General features: G+C 43.1%; 1 protein-coding gene across 13 annotated transcripts in view; it reads right to left on the bottom strand.

The window, feature by feature from the left end:
- The window catches only part of PPP6R3 (protein phosphatase 6 regulatory subunit 3), a 177,534-nt gene that overhangs the window by 6,316 nt on the left and 154,120 nt on the right, over positions 1–17,098 (bottom strand). For 9 of the 13 annotated variants that reach the window (XM_053261811.1, XM_053261821.1, XM_053261801.1 and 6 more), the window contains 5 exons: positions 9,111–9,264; positions 6,856–6,962; positions 6,267–6,417; positions 4,681–4,698; positions 4,233–4,355 (listed from right to left, as the gene is read on the bottom strand). In XM_053261811.1, coding sequence (XP_053117786.1) covers positions 4,233–4,355; positions 4,681–4,698; positions 6,267–6,417; positions 6,856–6,962; positions 9,111–9,264 — 553 coding nt within the window. Of the gene's footprint in view, positions 1–4,232; positions 4,356–4,680; positions 4,699–6,266; positions 6,418–6,855; positions 6,963–9,110; positions 9,265–11,302; positions 11,471–17,098 lie in introns of those variants that run through there. The other 4 variants (XM_053261823.1, XM_053261861.1, XM_053261877.1 and 1 more) reach the window with 2 other exon arrangements.

The raw sequence follows: 17,098 nt of genomic DNA, 5'->3' as shown, positions 1-17,098 counted from the left end.
CAATGTGCCATAACAAAGATTTCTAAGTTAGGATGCATTGTTTTAGCAAACTTACTAAAACATACTGTACTAGAGACCATACTGTACTACCATACTGTACTAGAGACCTTCTTACTCAAGAGGAATCTTAAAATCCATGGTCTCCTTGCAACATCCTGCAAAAGGAGAATTTCAAAACCTGTGAGGGTCTTCACCCCTAACCCTTCAGTGGACATACTGCCGAGAACATGTTGACCTCAAGCCGGGGATTCTCAGATAGGGAAGAAATAGTACGGCTGCGGTATGGGGAGGCATGAAGGCTCCATGTATCCCCTGAGAGTCCTTCAGCTATACCAGGGCTTCTCAACAGGGAGTACAAGTACCCCTAGGGTGAGCAAAGACACAGGAACAAGAACAGGCGATTCACCCTCGGTTCAATCTGGTCAGGGCACTTTTGTGCACCTCAGCATTCCTTCCTGGTATATAGTAAAGTAAAGTAGTCTAGCAGTCATGTGTTGGTTTGACACGATGGTAAAATGCTGAGGAGTCCGAGTCAGGACCTTCTGCAGCCAAGTCAAGCCCTTGTCCCTTCTGGAAGGCAAAAAAAGCTCTGTAATAGGTAATGGCCAGGCACAGAACCTGAATCAATACACTACTCCTAGCACAGTGTCATTGTATTGCACAACTAGGCTAGTGCCAACAGACCTATACTTGTACTGTACTATTTCAAACAAAAGCTGCAAGATCCTGTCTCTCGGGATCATCCTGTCCAAACCTGTGTCCAGAATGACTCTGGCTCAGCAAGAGCACATTCTTGTTCCAATTTACAAAAACTACGGCTCTTCAGGTGTTGCAGCATCTGATTCAGAACTGCTACTCTGACAGCAATCTGACCAAGCTATAATCTAGGAACAGAAAAATTGTGAAGCCCTTCATTCTGCAGTGAGGCACCAGGGCATTCATGAAGGCTGAGGAAAGTCCAATACTAATAACAGGAAACCCGAGGAACCTTTGATGACTCAAATGAACTGAAACACTAAGGTATGTCTGTCAAATCAATTGCGTCAGCATGTCCTCCTGCTGAATAGCTATGACAAACTTAAGAGTTCCCACCCGAAACTTCTTAATGTTCACTTCATCCAAAAATGGAATGAATGTGTCAATTTTGCTTTGGGGCTGTAGAGAAGATCAAATATGCTGTGCTGCTGGGATGCAGAAACCAGTCTGATGGTCTTTATGTGGTGTTGAATTGTAGCTAACAAGTAAGATCTTGGCATTCCCATGACTATCCCTTCGGAGCCTCTCAGCTACAGGGCATAACCCTGCAGGCGTGGCTTCCAGAATCAATGCATTCAAGGTAACCTGAAACCAAGCTCTAATGAAGTAGCAATTCTAGTCCCTCAATGGGAAAGGAAGCTCAGTGTAAAGCAACACAGGGCCTTCTTCATTCCCTTTAAAGTGATAGAAACAGACAGATTGTCAGAGAGGCTCCTCTAAAATATGTGGTTAGCTTAATGATGTTTCTCTTGGGCTTGGACCCCTTGGCTTGGACAGAAAAAAAAGACTTGGTAAGCTTGACTGGGCTGAGCATCTCCTTCCACAACATTGGAAGAACTTGTATTTTGTTCTTTGATCTCAATTAGGATAACATTCAGATGCTGACCAAATAACTTTATTCCAGATAATGGTTAGCTGGCTTTGTACAGAAACCTGGATCAATGTCCCAAGCCCACTCACAGATTTTTCTACTGGTAACAATAAAAAATGACACAGTCCAAGCACTGAATTGGACCACATCTAGAGAAGACTCTACAAGGACAGCTATCAGAGGATGTTGTCAAATTTATCATCCATGAACTTTGTGGAATGGATTTATTAGAAGCAGCAGGTTATCAATCTATGATCAGTCCCTGGGGGGGAAAGAGTTAGCAACTGATGCTCTGAAATCTTCCTCTGATGTCTCAAAACCTCAATGTAGGGGCTGCCTCAAATCCTAACTGGAATCAGTGTGGCCCTCATGTGGAATAACCATGTTATAGGTCAGGGCTACAACAGAGACAGCAACCCATTTATTTATTTACATTTCTCATCACCCTGAGACCCCAGGGAATGCTAAGCATTACAGACCCCACACTAAGACAAAGAACACTGTTAACTGATCAACCAACTAGAAAGGACACTTTAGACCCAGAGAATGAAGTGGACCCAAGCTGACATGATGGAGCTGACCCTTTGTGCCAGCGGCTAGTGCAAGGGTTCACCACTGTAGCATTCAGTGCCAAGCAGTCTGCCAGTCATGGTTCAATAGGCTGCATCTCTTCTTCAGAGTTCTCTGAACTTTAAAGTCTGCCCTTTGTCTATAGGGGACAACGACCAAGCACCTGGAGCTTGGCACTTGCACTATCTGGGACTGAAAGGATGTTGCTACTGAGTCTGAACCCCAGGGTTGGAGCAAGTCTGGTCCAAGCAAACACAGAGACATGGCAGAACAGGGTCTCCCCTTTAAGGACAAGCTTAACTCGTAGTGTTAGGCCAAACCTCTGCTACAGGAACTGGATGGCTTTATGATTCTTCTTGCACTGCAGAATTACTGTGGGATCAGTATGTCTCATTCCTACTAATCACAAAACACGGCTTAGAGAGTCTTAAGCTATGTGAGTTTTCCTTGCAATTTCCTTCCTCACCTACTTGAGGAACACTGGGATGAACAGGAGGCCCCCCAAAGGGGAAGACTGGTTCCATCCCAGGACCTTGCAGAGTTGCTTTTCTATTCCTCAAAGAGCAAGTGATTATCAGAGCTGCCTCTGTTGATGAAGTTCGGTTGGAAAGAAAAACCAGATCCTGCATTGCCTTCTCCTATACAACTTCACTCCATACTGACTCAGGGAGCCTGGAGCAAATGAATGGCACCACCAAGGAAGGACGGATGGAAGGACAGACGGACGGAGACTTGACTGTGACAAATGGGATACTCTAAGTGAACATCAGAGGCCTCCTCAGACTTTGGCACAAACACAACTTGGTATGATTGCAGTCAGGCCTGTGTCTCCTGCCAGTGCAGGGACAGAAGGCTTGACCTGTGAGCAGAAACCATTGAATCCACCATTCCCTCTAACAGGGATTTCCAGATGTTGTTCACTACAACTCCCAGCATCCCCAGCTGCAATGGCCTTTGGCTGTGGCTTATGCGAGTTGTAGTCAACAACATCTGGGAATCCCTGTTAGAGGGAATACTGATTGAATCCATCGTCAAACATGCCCAAACTAGGTTTGTGGGAATGGAAACAATCCTACAAAATAATCTAGTAAAGGTTTTCCACCTCTTTAAAAAAAAAAAGGGGGGGGGAGACCACCACCACCACATAAACATGTCCCCTGACCAGTTGCTCCACAAGAATACCACCACCTGTGGTTGAGAGCGGGCTGGCCTTGTTATATGCAGTGTCCCAGAGGGTGCCTCAACTAGAAGCAGACAATCCTAGTGAAGAGGCTGCCTTATGGCTACCCAGAAAGTAGGACACAATGACTCCTCTAACTTCAGATTCAAAACAGAAAGAGTATAGAGTCCCAACTCAAAACAGTAGGTTTTTAAAACATGACACCACTATTCATTTAAGCAGTTTAAAACCAGGTGTTACTGTCTGCAAGGCTCACTTACAAAAATGGAGTTGGAAAGAACTTAGGTGGGTCCCTGGCTAGACTGACAATATCAATTTTCTAGGACCTTAGTATAAAAAGTAAGATCACTGGCATAATCACATTCACCCCTCAGAAAAGTGGGGTCTATTCTCCATGGTTCTACTCCTCTGTGGAACTGAAACTGCAAGTTCAGAATCCATCAGTCCTTCTGTTGCTTCCTAGACTCTCTACTGCTGCCCTCCTATACCTCTATTTATCTCCTAGGTTCACATTATCTTTATGTTGGAAGCTGGAAATTCAATATTACCCTGTAAGCCATGTTAGTGTTCCTAGGTATAAGGATGTCCACAAGCTCTTAACTATGCCCGTGTGCAGGATGGGGCAAACAGCTGGTCATCCTTTCATTAATCTCCATTGAGTTACCTGAAACAAGGCCTGTAAGGGCAGAGCACAGCAAGCTTGACTTCATGCACAACTACAAGCTCACATATTTTCCACGCATAAAATGACTAATACACCCTCAGAAATTGCTAGGTAATATTCCAAGCAGTAGGACTATATCACTCCATTCGTAGAACAATGTAAGAGCACCTGAAAGCAAGATAAAAAACTACCTTTGTTCCAGACTGCTACTAGCAGACTGTGGAGCAACAGGATTTTCTTCTGGAGCTTCTGTGTTTTCCTCCACCACGTATTTACAAGAAGCATCTTGCGAGGTAGACAGTTTTCCTTCCTCACTAAAGAAGAAACAGGTTACAGTTTCATTTACATTTTAAACATTTGTATCATCATGCATTTGTGGGAGGCTTGGGGACAAAGGGTCCAGAGGTCTCATGCAAACAGACTTTTAGAAATATGATGGCAACATGGACAACAAGCAGGTGATTGTGGATTCTGTTCACATTCATCACTGATATCAATTTATGTTCACGTAAAAGGAACTGGACTGGGGGGGGAAAATGCAGGATGTCAGATTACAGACTAGTAAAAAGAGGAATAAAGAATGTAAATGGTGCCCAAAGTGATAAAACAGTCACATTCATTATCCTTTACTGTACATACCGATAGGATTTCAACACTCTGAAGCCAAAAGTGAAGGGGGGAAAGAGAACAGAAAAGGGATATAAAACAAGACCATCAAGGTTTTTCTAGAAACTAGTCCTTGGATGAAGCTTATTTATGGGGCAAACCCCGCACCTCAAAAGAGGGCTGACTACATGTACATCAATTATTCAAAACCTATAGATGAACTAGCCTTTTCCTTTGCTCAAAGGATATATGATGGTTTTTCATGTCAGAGCAAAGCAAATCTCAGGCTAACTCTCACAAAACAGAAGAACTAGCACACGTGTCCAGGCTGTTATTGCTTCAGACTGAAAATGGGGGTTCACATGTAGATTATGTGCAACCTAGCCTTCTCCCTTGCATGCTAGTTTTCTATTAAGGGGATTTATTTATTTTGACACAGGTTCACCACCTCAACTCTAATTCTTGAGAACTACCTCAGTCAGGGATTGCTTAAGAGCCCTGTGTAAGTTACTTTGAGCTTCACAAAGGAAAACATAGGAGGCAAGTATGAGGGACAGATAACAAATGGAATGTGATTCTTCCCCAATCACCACTTGCATATATCTGAAAAGAAAAATGTGTTTTGCACACATGTGCACCTCTTATAAACTAATATCTGCATGTATTTGTAATCAAGTATAATACACATTCCAAGAAGTACCACTTGGATAAACATTCAGGGAGAAAACAGAACAGCAGCAAGCCGAGACTGCTAAAACAACGTGCATATACAGCTTGACTAAGCATTATTCATAAGCTTTTAAAATTGTAGATTCAGATGAATTTATGGCAAATATAAGGATATCCAGGATTAATGCAAATACAAAGACAGAAACACTTGCCTGTTTAACAGGATGAAATTGCATGTTTCAGTAAATACACACTGATAAGTGCAATTGCCAAGATGAGCAGGGCATTTAACGCTCATCTGAAGAGAATGCTAGGACACCAAACAAACTGTACTGGCTAGAAGACAATCAGCAATAACTCTTAAGTGGTTGCTAGGGGTACTAGAAAACAGTGGATGGAGAACAGTGCTGTACAATTAAAAATACTTTTAAAAAGCAACAAGAAATCTCCAAAAAGTTTAGGATGAATCTATGTAGTTTCTCTATGCAGATAGATAAAATCTACTGAGTTTACACAAAACTTCAGACAGAGGGTCTTCAGGATTTTAAAGAAGTATTTTGAAACCACAAAAAAGAAATGTTAATCCATGGAATTAATTGGTTCCAAGCAAGCCAGCCATCAATGCTAGCAATAAGCTGAATACAGAGTGCCAATTGTCCTAAAGGTGCCAAAACCCCATTCCATTAAAATAAAAATAAAAATCTGCCCACTGAAGTTTATAGCACACACGGCTAGATCATTTAAAAAAAAACACAAAAAACTAAGCTTGGGAGTCACAACCCACCCACACACAAACTGAATCTTTTAATCTTTACCAAGAAGCTCCATTTTTTTTTTGCCACAGAGTAATGTTATTTTAAATGTGTGTAGAACTGAGGGAATGCTGGGCTCACACTTTAGAGAGCCCATGCTCCTAGTGTGAAGTCAGAGCACAAGGTTTGTTTTCTCACCTTTTGAAGACAGCAGTTTCAGTTTTAGCATCTACAGTAAGGCTGAGAGTCTCTTTCATGCTGCCATTCATTACCGTCTCTGTCACTTTGTCTGCATTTTCTACATCGTCTTCCCCATCAGAACCAGCCTCCATTGCAACACTTCCTACACCTGGAAAGAAAGAACACCAAAATATCCTTTGAGGCAAGAACCAGGTCTGTGTGAGCTCAGTACTGTAACTAAGAAGGAGCCCTGCAACGGTTTTGTGACTTCTGTACCATTCTCAAGCAATGTGTTCTTTGTCATTTTTGCAGCTGCTCATAGACACAAAATATAAACATGCAGCCATGTCCATTAATGTTTTTTTAAATCTCCCCAACAACCAATCTTCTATCTCCCAGTCTATTTAGCAACTTAGATCCCTTCTATCAGCTGAACAGTTACATCTGGGACCATATCACAGGCTTTTATCATCTCATGTGGGTCTATTCACAATACAATCTGAAGGAAGTCCAATATGGCTTGGTTTTAAAATTACACACTTTGAAGTAGTTAAAAAAAAACAGTTTCCCCAATTCACATGCTTCTGTACTATTTCAGTGCTCTTACCTTCTGGCTGAGCTGCAAGTGCAGCTGCATTTGCACTCAGAGGATCCATTTGCTCTGTGTTGGTTTCCATCTCCACAGGTGAATTACTTCTTAAGGAATCTTTTGTACTTTAAAGAGAGAGCTTTGATGAGTTCCAGATTCTTTAAATAAGATGCAGTGTTTTAGTCCTATCTGCTATAAAAATCATTAGTTTCTCCAAATGTGAGAAAAGAATCACACTATTATGTCACCGATTCACATCAGACATGCCCAGGCTTTCTTCAGGTAAACAAAGGTTAGAAAAAGACTTGGGGTTGTATGTCTGATCAACACTTTCCCACATTGGAATCATTACAAAAGTTATGACAGATTACCCAGAATGTTGGGGGCAATATGCTAAATCATTGTAAACCGCTTAGAGAGCTCCGGCTATAGAGCGGTATATAAATGTAAGTGCTATTGCTATTGCTATTGAATTCCAACAATATTCCTTTTTAGTACTGTAGCACATTAATTCACACTGCAGGACATAATCAAGAAGCCCTTTAAAATGAAATGAACAACTTTAATGAAGTTTGGCATAGTGTTGGTTACAGGAACTAACTCCAAAATACTGTTATACAAAAGTGTCCGATTAATGACCTAAAATCACTGAAGGGAAGTACACCAAATGTATTCCACAGATATATTTGGACAATTTAACACAGAGGGAAAAGACTAAGATATTTTTCAAATTTAACACACACAAAAGGGTTATCCTTCCTCTCCTGAAAAATATGAAATCTCCATGTAATAATTTGGGAGAGGAATAAGAATAATAGTCAACGGTCCACCACTCCGGCATATGAGATTCAGGGTGCAGCCTTTTAGATGAGAGAAACCAGAACTGACAATTATGTTGCAGAAGGAGAAAGACCTCACTTTTTTGTTCTGACTGTTCAGAGGTAATGATTATCCAAGAGGAAAGAAAACTCCAGAGACACTGCTACTGCAACAGTCAACAAAAGACTAAGGAAAGGAGTTAGATCGCCCTCTGAGAGTTAGCTAGAGTTTCTGCCAAAAATACCTTATAAGGTAATGATCCAGAAAGGTCCTAAACATGGCTCTGCGCAGACGCAAACCCAGTAATATGATGCACAGAGACCATGAAGAAGAATATTTGGAACTCTCCCCTTTGGGATTATGACATGAAGGGCAGGAAAGCAGACAGGATACAAGGTCAAAATGGAAGAAAGCTTGCTTTCACTGGCCCAAGACTGAAAAAGTAATACTCTACTACTGAGTAGCTAGGGTGTTCTTGCTCTCTGAGAGCAAGGATTTGGCTATGGGGCTCTTGCATCCCTCTGGCCAGCTAGAGGAGAAGCATTTCACACAGAGAGAATGCCACCTTTGAGCTGAAGTTAAATTTTCTTATTAAGCAAGACAACTTTTACATGCAACTCTAAATTTCTAAAGAAGAGGAGAAGGTGAAAGATGAGGAGAGAAAGAAGAGCTGAGGCACAGGAGGAAAAAAAAGCAGCAATAGATCATTTAACCCCCCCCCCACACACACACATTTTATATCCCACTCTTCAGTTTCTCCTCACAACAACCCTGTGAAGTAGATTGGGCTGAGAGAGAAGTGACTGGCCCAGAGTCACCCAGCAAGTATATGGCTGAATGGGGATTTGAAGATTTTGAAGAGACTCGAGTCTCCCTGGTCCTAGTCCAACACTCTAACCACTACCACGCTGGATTCTAGCTAAGTACTATTTGTTCTGTTCTGCCCCATGAGATTTGCTAAAAGAGATCTGAAGCCAGTGAACCCCAAACAAACAAGCAAGCAAGGCAGGGGTGACGTTCTGAAGACACAATTTTAAAAATCCCACCACCACATGCAACATCCTCTCATCTCAGCCCATAGGCTATAGTACAGCTTGTGGTTTCAAGCAAAACCACAACTTCATTTTATGTTGTTTAGAAGAGGCACCCATTATAGTGATCATCTTATATTTAGCAGAGGGAGAGCAACTGTTCCGATTCAACCCCAGCACAGCATCCTACCAGTGGTGGTTGTTGGTTGTCTACCTTATATGTTTTTTAGATTGTGAGGCGTCCCAGGACAAGGAACCATCTTAGTTATTTTTCTATGTAACTGGTTTGAGGACTTTTGTTGAAAAGTGGAAGTATTTACAGCCATAGTCATTGTAGTTGTTAGGCAAAATCAAATGTGATTAACAATTTGGCTTTTTATTTCATTTTATTCACAAGCTTTAAACAATGCAATGCATTCTTACCTCAGAGAAGATGAGAATTCAGAAAAGGAAGCCCAACCAGTTTCTTTTGCTGGCATAGGTTCTTCTGTGCTCCATACGTCAGACCCGACAGAATCCAGATTGGTGCCGTGTGTGGTTTCCATAGGTACATCAAAGTTTGCTGACCAGTTAGGAGCTGGAAAGATCATAACATTTATAACATGTCAAACTCTAAACCAAAAACCTGTGAACTGATCTGCTACAGGATTTTTGTTATTCTTGTCTGAAAGCCCTTGCAGGTGGTTCTACTGTCAGTGTTTGAAGAGTCTTCCTCTGTTTAGCAGAGATCGGAGATCTTGCCCACTTGAGAGAGCTCCTTCTTGTTTGCCCAACAGTGGCCCAGAACTCTGGGACTGCTCTCTAATCTGTCCACTAGAACATAGGTTCTTTGAATAAAGGCTTGATAGGCTGGCACCTAGGAGTCACTCCCTCCCTCCCAAAATCTTCTTTGAAGCAGTCTCTGACATAGCAATGGAAAGGAGAAAATCCCTCTCGCCTTAGATAGCCTCCTTATAAGTAAAGGTAGAAGATTCACTCAAGGCTTAGACAACTAGTTAGGGTGGTCACTGTCAGAAAAACAAGTAGGAGAATTTACAGTAAGCAAATTCTCCATGCTTCCCAACTGTCCCCCTCCAGGAGTCCAGGACTTTAGTGCATATTTTATCAGTGCTCCAAATACTCCTGGAGGGAAGAACTGTTTGATGTCTATGGCTAGATAATAGCCTAAAGTGCCATTCTACAAAAGGATACTTCAATGGAGGCAAAAACATTGTGGCAGGCTGGCACCTACCATTGATGCCTTAAGTAACAAAGAGAAAATATAACCAAAGAGGCTGGGTTCTCTTCAGATAGGTTTTAAGTGCCCTTCTGACCTCTAATTTGTGTCATTGCCACTCCTTGGAGTAGGACTGATTAGGACAAAAGGGAGGCAGGACTAACTCCAGGTAGGAACACACCTCAAGGTGGGAATGTAAACTGAGTATAAAGGAGAGGCTGAGCCTGAGCACTATCCTGGTATGAAAAATGCAGAGTATCAGATTGGCCAAAACTGCAGCCAGAACATATATATACCCTGTGGGCTGAAGTAACGGCCACTAGAAGTGTGGTCTAAACGGAGAGAAAGAAAAAGGCAAGGGAGAGGACTGACATGTTATCTGTGCAACTCATTACATTTTGCCCCAGATGATGCTCCGGACAGGCTAGTCCAACTTTCCTAAACTAGAGTAGGTCTGAAGTAAACATGAAGTGCAAAGCTTCATGGGTGGTCTTGGTATCACCACACTCCACAACCCAAAATCAGTGGCAATTAATAATCTGGAAGGTTCAAACAAAACTTATTTAAAACCACAGTAATAGCAGCTCAGTTGGAATGTATACCAAGGAGGAAAGGTACCACCAAGTTTAAGATGATGCCAGCGTGGCTAACAAGTAGAGTCAGGGAAGCTATAAAGGGGACGAAGACTTCCTTCAGAAAATGGAAGTCCTGCTCAAATGAAGAGAATAGAAAGGAACAAACTCTGGCAAAAGAAATGCAAGGAGACAATAAGGGATGCAAAAAGAGAGTTTGAGGAGTATATAGCTAGAACTGTCAAGGAGAACAACAAAAACTTTTTTGAATATATCAGAAGCAGAAAACCTGCCAGGGAGGCGGTTGGCCCCTTAGATGATCGATTATTGAGGATAAGGAGATTGTAGAGAAGCTGAATGAGTACTTTGCATCTGTCTTAGCAGAGGATACTGACTATATATCCGCTACGGAACTGAGCTTCTCAGGCTTGGAGGCTGAAGAACTGGGCCAATTTGAGTTGATGAGAGAGGATGTTCTGAACTGTCATGAAAAATTTAAAAACTAATAAGTCGCCAGGGCTAGATTGCATCCACCCAAGAGTTCTGAAGCAACTCAAATGTGAAACTGAGGTTCTCCTAGCAAAAGACGTAACTTGTCCCTACAATCAGACTCTGCACCAGAGAACTGGAAAGTAGTTAATGTAACGATTTTCAAAAAAGGATCCAAGGAAGATCTATGAAACTACAGGCCAGTTAGCTTTACTTCTGTGCCAGGCAAACTGATGGAAAGCATACTTAAGGACAAAATTGTTATACATATAGAAGAACACACCTTGCTGAAGGAGGACCAGCATGGCTTCTGCAAGGGCAAGTCTTGCCTCACTAACCTTTTGGAGTTCCTTGAGAGTGTCAACAGGCATGTGGATAAAGGTGATCCGGCTGACATAGTATACTTGAGACTTCCAAAAAGCTTTTGACAAAGTTCCCCACCAAAGGCTCTTGAGTAAACTTAGCAGTCAAGGGATAAGGGGGCAGGTTCATGTGTGGATTGGTAGCTGGTTGAAGGACAGGAAACAGAGGGGAGGAATAAATGGATAGTTATCACAATGGAGGGAAGAAGTGGGGTCCCCCAGGAATCTGTACTGGGACCAGTGCTCTTTAACTTGTTCATAAATGATCTAGAAGTTGGGGTAAGCAGCCAAATTTGCAGATGACACTAAACTATTTAGGGTAGTGAAATTCAAAGCAGATTGTGAGGAGCTCCAAAAGGATATTTTCAAACCTGGGGAGTGGGCAACAAAATAGCAAATGCGGTTCAATGTAAGCAAGTGTAATGCGATGCATATTGGGGCCAAAAAACCCAACTTCACATATACGCTGATGGGGTCTGAGCTGTCAGTGACTGACCAGGGGAGAGATCTTGGGGTCATGGTGGACAGCTTGTTGAAAGTGTCAACACAGCACACGGCAGCTGTGAAAAAGGCCAATTTCATGCTAGGAATCATTAGGAAGGGGATTGCAAATAAAAATGCTAATATTATAATGCCCTTATACAAATCTACAGTGCTGCAACATTTGGAGTACTGCATGCTGTTCTGGTCACAGTATCTTAAAAAGGACTTTGTAGAAATGGAAAAGATGCAGAAAAGGACAACCAAGATGATTAGGGGCCAGGAGCACCTTCCATATGCGGCAAGGCTACAGCATCTGGGGCTTTTTAGTTTGGAAAAGAGGTGACTACAGGATACATGATAGAGGTGTATAAAGTTATGCATGGAGTAGAGAATGGACAGGGAGAAATATTTCTCCTTCTCTCACAACACTAGAACCAGGGGTCATTCCATGAAACTGAAGGCCAGGACATTTAGGACCAACAAAAGGAATTACTTTTTCACAGAGTGCATAATTGGTCTATGGAATTCTCTGCCACGGGATGTGGTGATGGGCACTAGCTTGGACGGCTTTATAATGGACAAATTAATAGAGGACAGGTCTATCAATAGCTATTAATCTGGTGGCTATTGGTCACCTCCGGCTTCAGAAGCAAGATACCTCTAAATAGCAGTTGCAGGGGAGTAATAGCAAGAGAGGAAGCATGCCCTCACCTCTTGCCAGTGGGCTTCTTAGAGGCATCTGGTGGACCACTGTGGGAAACAGGATGCTGGACTATATAAGCCTTGGGCCTGATCCAGCAGGGCTGTTCTTATGTTAAACAACAATCACCTCATGAAATATCGTATGTCCAGCTTAATCACTTATGCTCCGATTCTTCATAGGACTTGGACATGACAGTCCTTCCTGATAGTAAGCCATTTCTGGAAGGGGCAGATAGCCACCTGTAATGACCTAAAATGGTGTCCTGCATGCGTTTAGTATCCTGGAGACATCAGCAACTCTAGGAGCCAAGCTAACTGTTGGGAGTGATCTGTTTGTTGAAGTTTAGGTGAATGACTGAGCAGAGGGCATAATCTCTCCTATGAAACTGGCAGAGTTGCAAGAGTGACTATCATCACTCCAAGGTAAAACATGTAGGAAGAAGGTGGCTCTTACTCCAATTGAGCACCAACCTGTGACCCCACAGAAAAACTGTCACTAGATTTATGTGGAAGTCCGCTTCCTCCCTGGTGTGTGCCCTGATGAGAATGTCATCTTAGGTATAGTTGAGCTTGTAGGCCCCTCATCTGGAGGTCTACAATAACTGCGACCACAACCTTGGTACAAGATCTGAGCAAGATGACAAGCCAAATGGAAGAAAGCAGTATTGGTATTGACACAGAGACATGTAGATTCATGTCCTTTATGTCAATGGACATCATGAACACATCTGGACTGCTGTAAGCATGGAGAAAGTTGTCTCCTCCTTGAACTGGCAGTCTTGAAGAAAGCAATTTACACCCCTAAGGTACAAGATGGCTCTTGTCTTCCCTTTCTTCTTGAGTATGAGAAAGAGAAACGAGTAGATGCATGAGCCCTTCTTGAGGTAAGAAACTAGTTTGCTGCTGGATCACCTAATCTTTTAATTGTATCTTCTTGTTAAGCAAGGAGACAATAGGGATCCGTTTCAAGGCAGTGCCCAGAATTCCAGAGAGCACCAGAGATGGACTGTCTCCTGTATCCAGTAGTCTGAAGCCCCAGAGTAAGGGGGGGGGGAGGAGAGAGAACCAGAGAAGTGGCTATCTATCTGGGTCAGCAGGGCAGCCTATTGGCTGAAGTCAATTAGATTTCTTAGAGGGATGTGCGCGAAACAGGTTTTGCATTTTGTTTCAAGCTCGAAACAAAATGCAGACAGCCAAAACATTTCATCGAAGCCACGGTCAATTCTGTTGTTTTGACTGAACAAATCTCAAAAGGTTTCGAGTGTTTCAGCCATAGGAAACAATGGGGGAACTTGAAAAAACAGGTTGCTTACCTGTAACAGATGTTCTGGCAGTGATCCCACAACATTCGTAAACAATGGGTTCTCCGCCTACGCAGATCAACTTTGGGTAAAATTCATTAGCTCCCTGAGATGCTTCCAACTGCCTCCTGCATGTGCCCTGCAGTATCTTATAGCGGCGGTTGGGCGTCCTTCTCTCAGTTTCTTGTTGGCCGACTGGTGCTATTTTCCTAAACATCTCTGCATGTATAGAACATATTGCTTGTGCTCTGCAGTGGGGATGGCTGGGAGGGTTTTATGAATGTCATGTGATCACTATCAGATCATCTGTTACAGGTAAGCAACCTGTTTATCTGGATAGTGATCTCACGACAGTCATAAACAATGGGTGAATTATGAGCTTCCCTTGAGGAGGTGGAAGCAGCAAGCTATTGTAACACCCTTTCCAGCACTGCTCTTCCGAATTCAGCCACCGCTGCAGAGCGAAGGTAATGCTTGACAAATGTTTGGTCTGAAGTCCAGGAAGCAGCCATGCAGATGTCCTTGAACCTAATACCGGACAAATGTGCTGCTGCCTAAGCTCTCGTCAAATGGGCCTTCACTGATCTTGTAGGGGCCACTTTTTGCAGTTCGTAAGCCATTATTATGACTTCCACTAGTCAATGTGATATCTGTTGGCATGATGGTGTTTGGCCCTTCTGCTGGCCACTCACACAGACAAATAGATGTTTTGTTTTCCTAATCATCTGTGTTCTCTTTAAATAGAACAGAACTGCTCTATGCACATCAAGAAGATGCATTGCATGCTCCAAAGGCGAGGATGGATTCCTGAAAAAGATTGGTAGAACTATATCATGGTTCAAATGCAAGTCTGAGACTATCTTTGGTCTGAAGTATGGATCCATGCGCATCACTACCTTGTCTGGATAAAATTTTGTATATGGTTTGTCTATACACAGTGTTAGAAGCTCGTTTTCGCATTTTGCACTTGTTATTGCCACCAGGAATACTGTTTTCAATGACACCAGTTCCATAGCAGCACTTGCCATTAGCTCAAAAGGTTTTCCCGTTAATGTGGAAAGTATGAGACACAAACTCCACTTGTCCATGGGCCGGTGGGTACAAATTATTTATGTCCTTCATGAATTCCTTGCAATTCATGGGAGAACACTTTTTCCATCCCATCCACTGTGACATGCCGAAATTGCTGCCTTATTATGTACCTTAGAGACATTTGCGAGTCCCTTTGTTTTCAAGGATGTAAGGTCTAGCAACACCTCCCTTAGTGTTGCGTCCTTGGGTGCAAAGTGTTTTGATTCTGCACAGCTGCAAAACCTCTTCCATTTGGCCTGATAATTTTTCCTGGTGGACCTCTTTCTGTTATTCACTAAAAAAATTCTCAGTAACCTATCCTCCATGCTGTAAGATTTAGTGTGGCTAGGTTCAGATGTAGCAGTTGGCCTTTCTCTTAAGCTATCTGGTCTGGTAGCTGTGGTAGTCTCCTGTGGTGCCGGCCAGACAGTCTGAGGAGTTGCAGGAACTATGGTTGTCTCGGCCACCAGGGGGTTATTAAAATTCCTCTGGTTTTGTCCTGCAATACCTTGGCTACCACCCTGTTCAGCAGAGGATATGGTGGATACAAATAAAATGTACTCGGAGTCCAGTGAAACTGGAATGCATTGCCCTTGGAACGGCTTCCTAGCTCCATCCTGGAGCAGTACTGCTTGCATTTCTTGTTCTGGACAGCTGCGAATAAGTTGACTGTTGGTGTCCCCCAACAGGTGAATAGCTGTTCCAGAAGTAAGGGATTCAGTTCCCATTTGTGTTGTTGGAGCATATGACTCCTGCTCAATGCATCTGCTAGTGTATTGTCCTCTCCTTTTATGTGGACGGCCATCATATGAATATTTTGTTTGATGCACCAGTTCCACATCAGTAGACTGAGTTGACACAGTGGTTTTAGAGAGAAGAGCTGGTCTTGTGGTAGCAAGCATGACTTGTCCCCATAGCTAAGCAGGGTCTGCCCTAGTTGCATCTGAATGGGAGACTTGATGTGTGAGCACTGCAAGATATTCCCCGCAGGGGATGAAGCCGCTCTGGGAAGAGCATAAGGTTTCAAGTTCCCTCTCTGGCTTCTCCAAGGTAGGGCTGAGAGAGATTCCTGCCTGCAACCTTGGAGAAGCCGCTGCCAGTCTGTGAAGACAATACTGAGCTACATAGACCAATGGTCTGACTCAGTATATGGCAGCTTCCTATGTTCCTATGTTTTGATGCAAAGTTAGTTGTTTATGTAAGCAATTGCAGTGGTATTGTCTATTTATCTGGATCACATGGTTCATGATGGTGTTTTGAAAAGACTGCAGAGCCTTGAAAGCAGCTAGTAGTTCTAGGAAGTTTATATGCAACTGTCTTTCCTGAGCAGACCACAGGCCCTGCACCCTTAGTTCTGACAGATGAGCTCCGCAGCCCTGCATGGGGGTCTATGACAACTGGCCGTGACCAACTCGCTGCCGGTTAATTGGACACGGCCAACTCGCCACAGGGACAACTCACTGCAGAGAACAATACAAACCCTCCCCCCACCCCGGCAAGCCCAGCCTGTCACTTTGGCTTCCAATCCAGAGGGAACAAGCGGGAGGGAGGTGAGAGGAAGCTAAATTTCCACCTACCACCTCTGACAGTTGTCCCCTGCAGCAAGTTGTCCCATTCCCCTACATGGAGGCATCTGTCATCACTGTCAGTGTTGGCACCAGAGCCTTGAATGGAATTCCCCTTTGTACTGTTGGCCCACCAGTGTAGAGAGGCCAACTCCTTTTTGGGTAGAACCAGGAGCTTGTTCTGTGGATCTATACCGGGACGAAATTCCAACAAGTATCACATTTGCAGCTTCCTCAGTCTCAGTTTCGCATAGTGCACCATCGACATGCACGAAGCCATCAGGCCCATCAGTACCTGAACTGCTCTTGCTTTTTGTAGTGGTGTCATTTGGAATACTTCCACTATTTCTCAAATGCATTTGTACCCGTCTTCTGGTAAATACACCCTCTGTTCGTCCATGTCTAGTACTGCGCCAATGTACTGTAGTCACTTGTTAAGTTGTAGATGTGACTTTTTCCAATTTATCTGTACCCCCAAGTTGTGTAATAGTGATGTCACTACCTGTACATGGGAGGTTAACTGTGTCCTTGTCCTTGCAGTGAGGAGCCAGTCGTCCGGGTATAATAATAATCTCTTTATTTCAGTCAGCGACCAGCATGAAGTTAAAACAAATGTAAAAGAGAAGACAATCAAACTTCTATTACAAACA

The sequence above is a fragment of the Hemicordylus capensis genome, chromosome 1 (assembly GCF_027244095.1).
Source record: "Hemicordylus capensis ecotype Gifberg chromosome 1, rHemCap1.1.pri, whole genome shotgun sequence".
Taxonomy (NCBI): domain Eukaryota; kingdom Metazoa; phylum Chordata; class Lepidosauria; order Squamata; family Cordylidae; genus Hemicordylus; species Hemicordylus capensis.
This window is presented reverse-complemented; position numbering and strand designations above follow the sequence as displayed.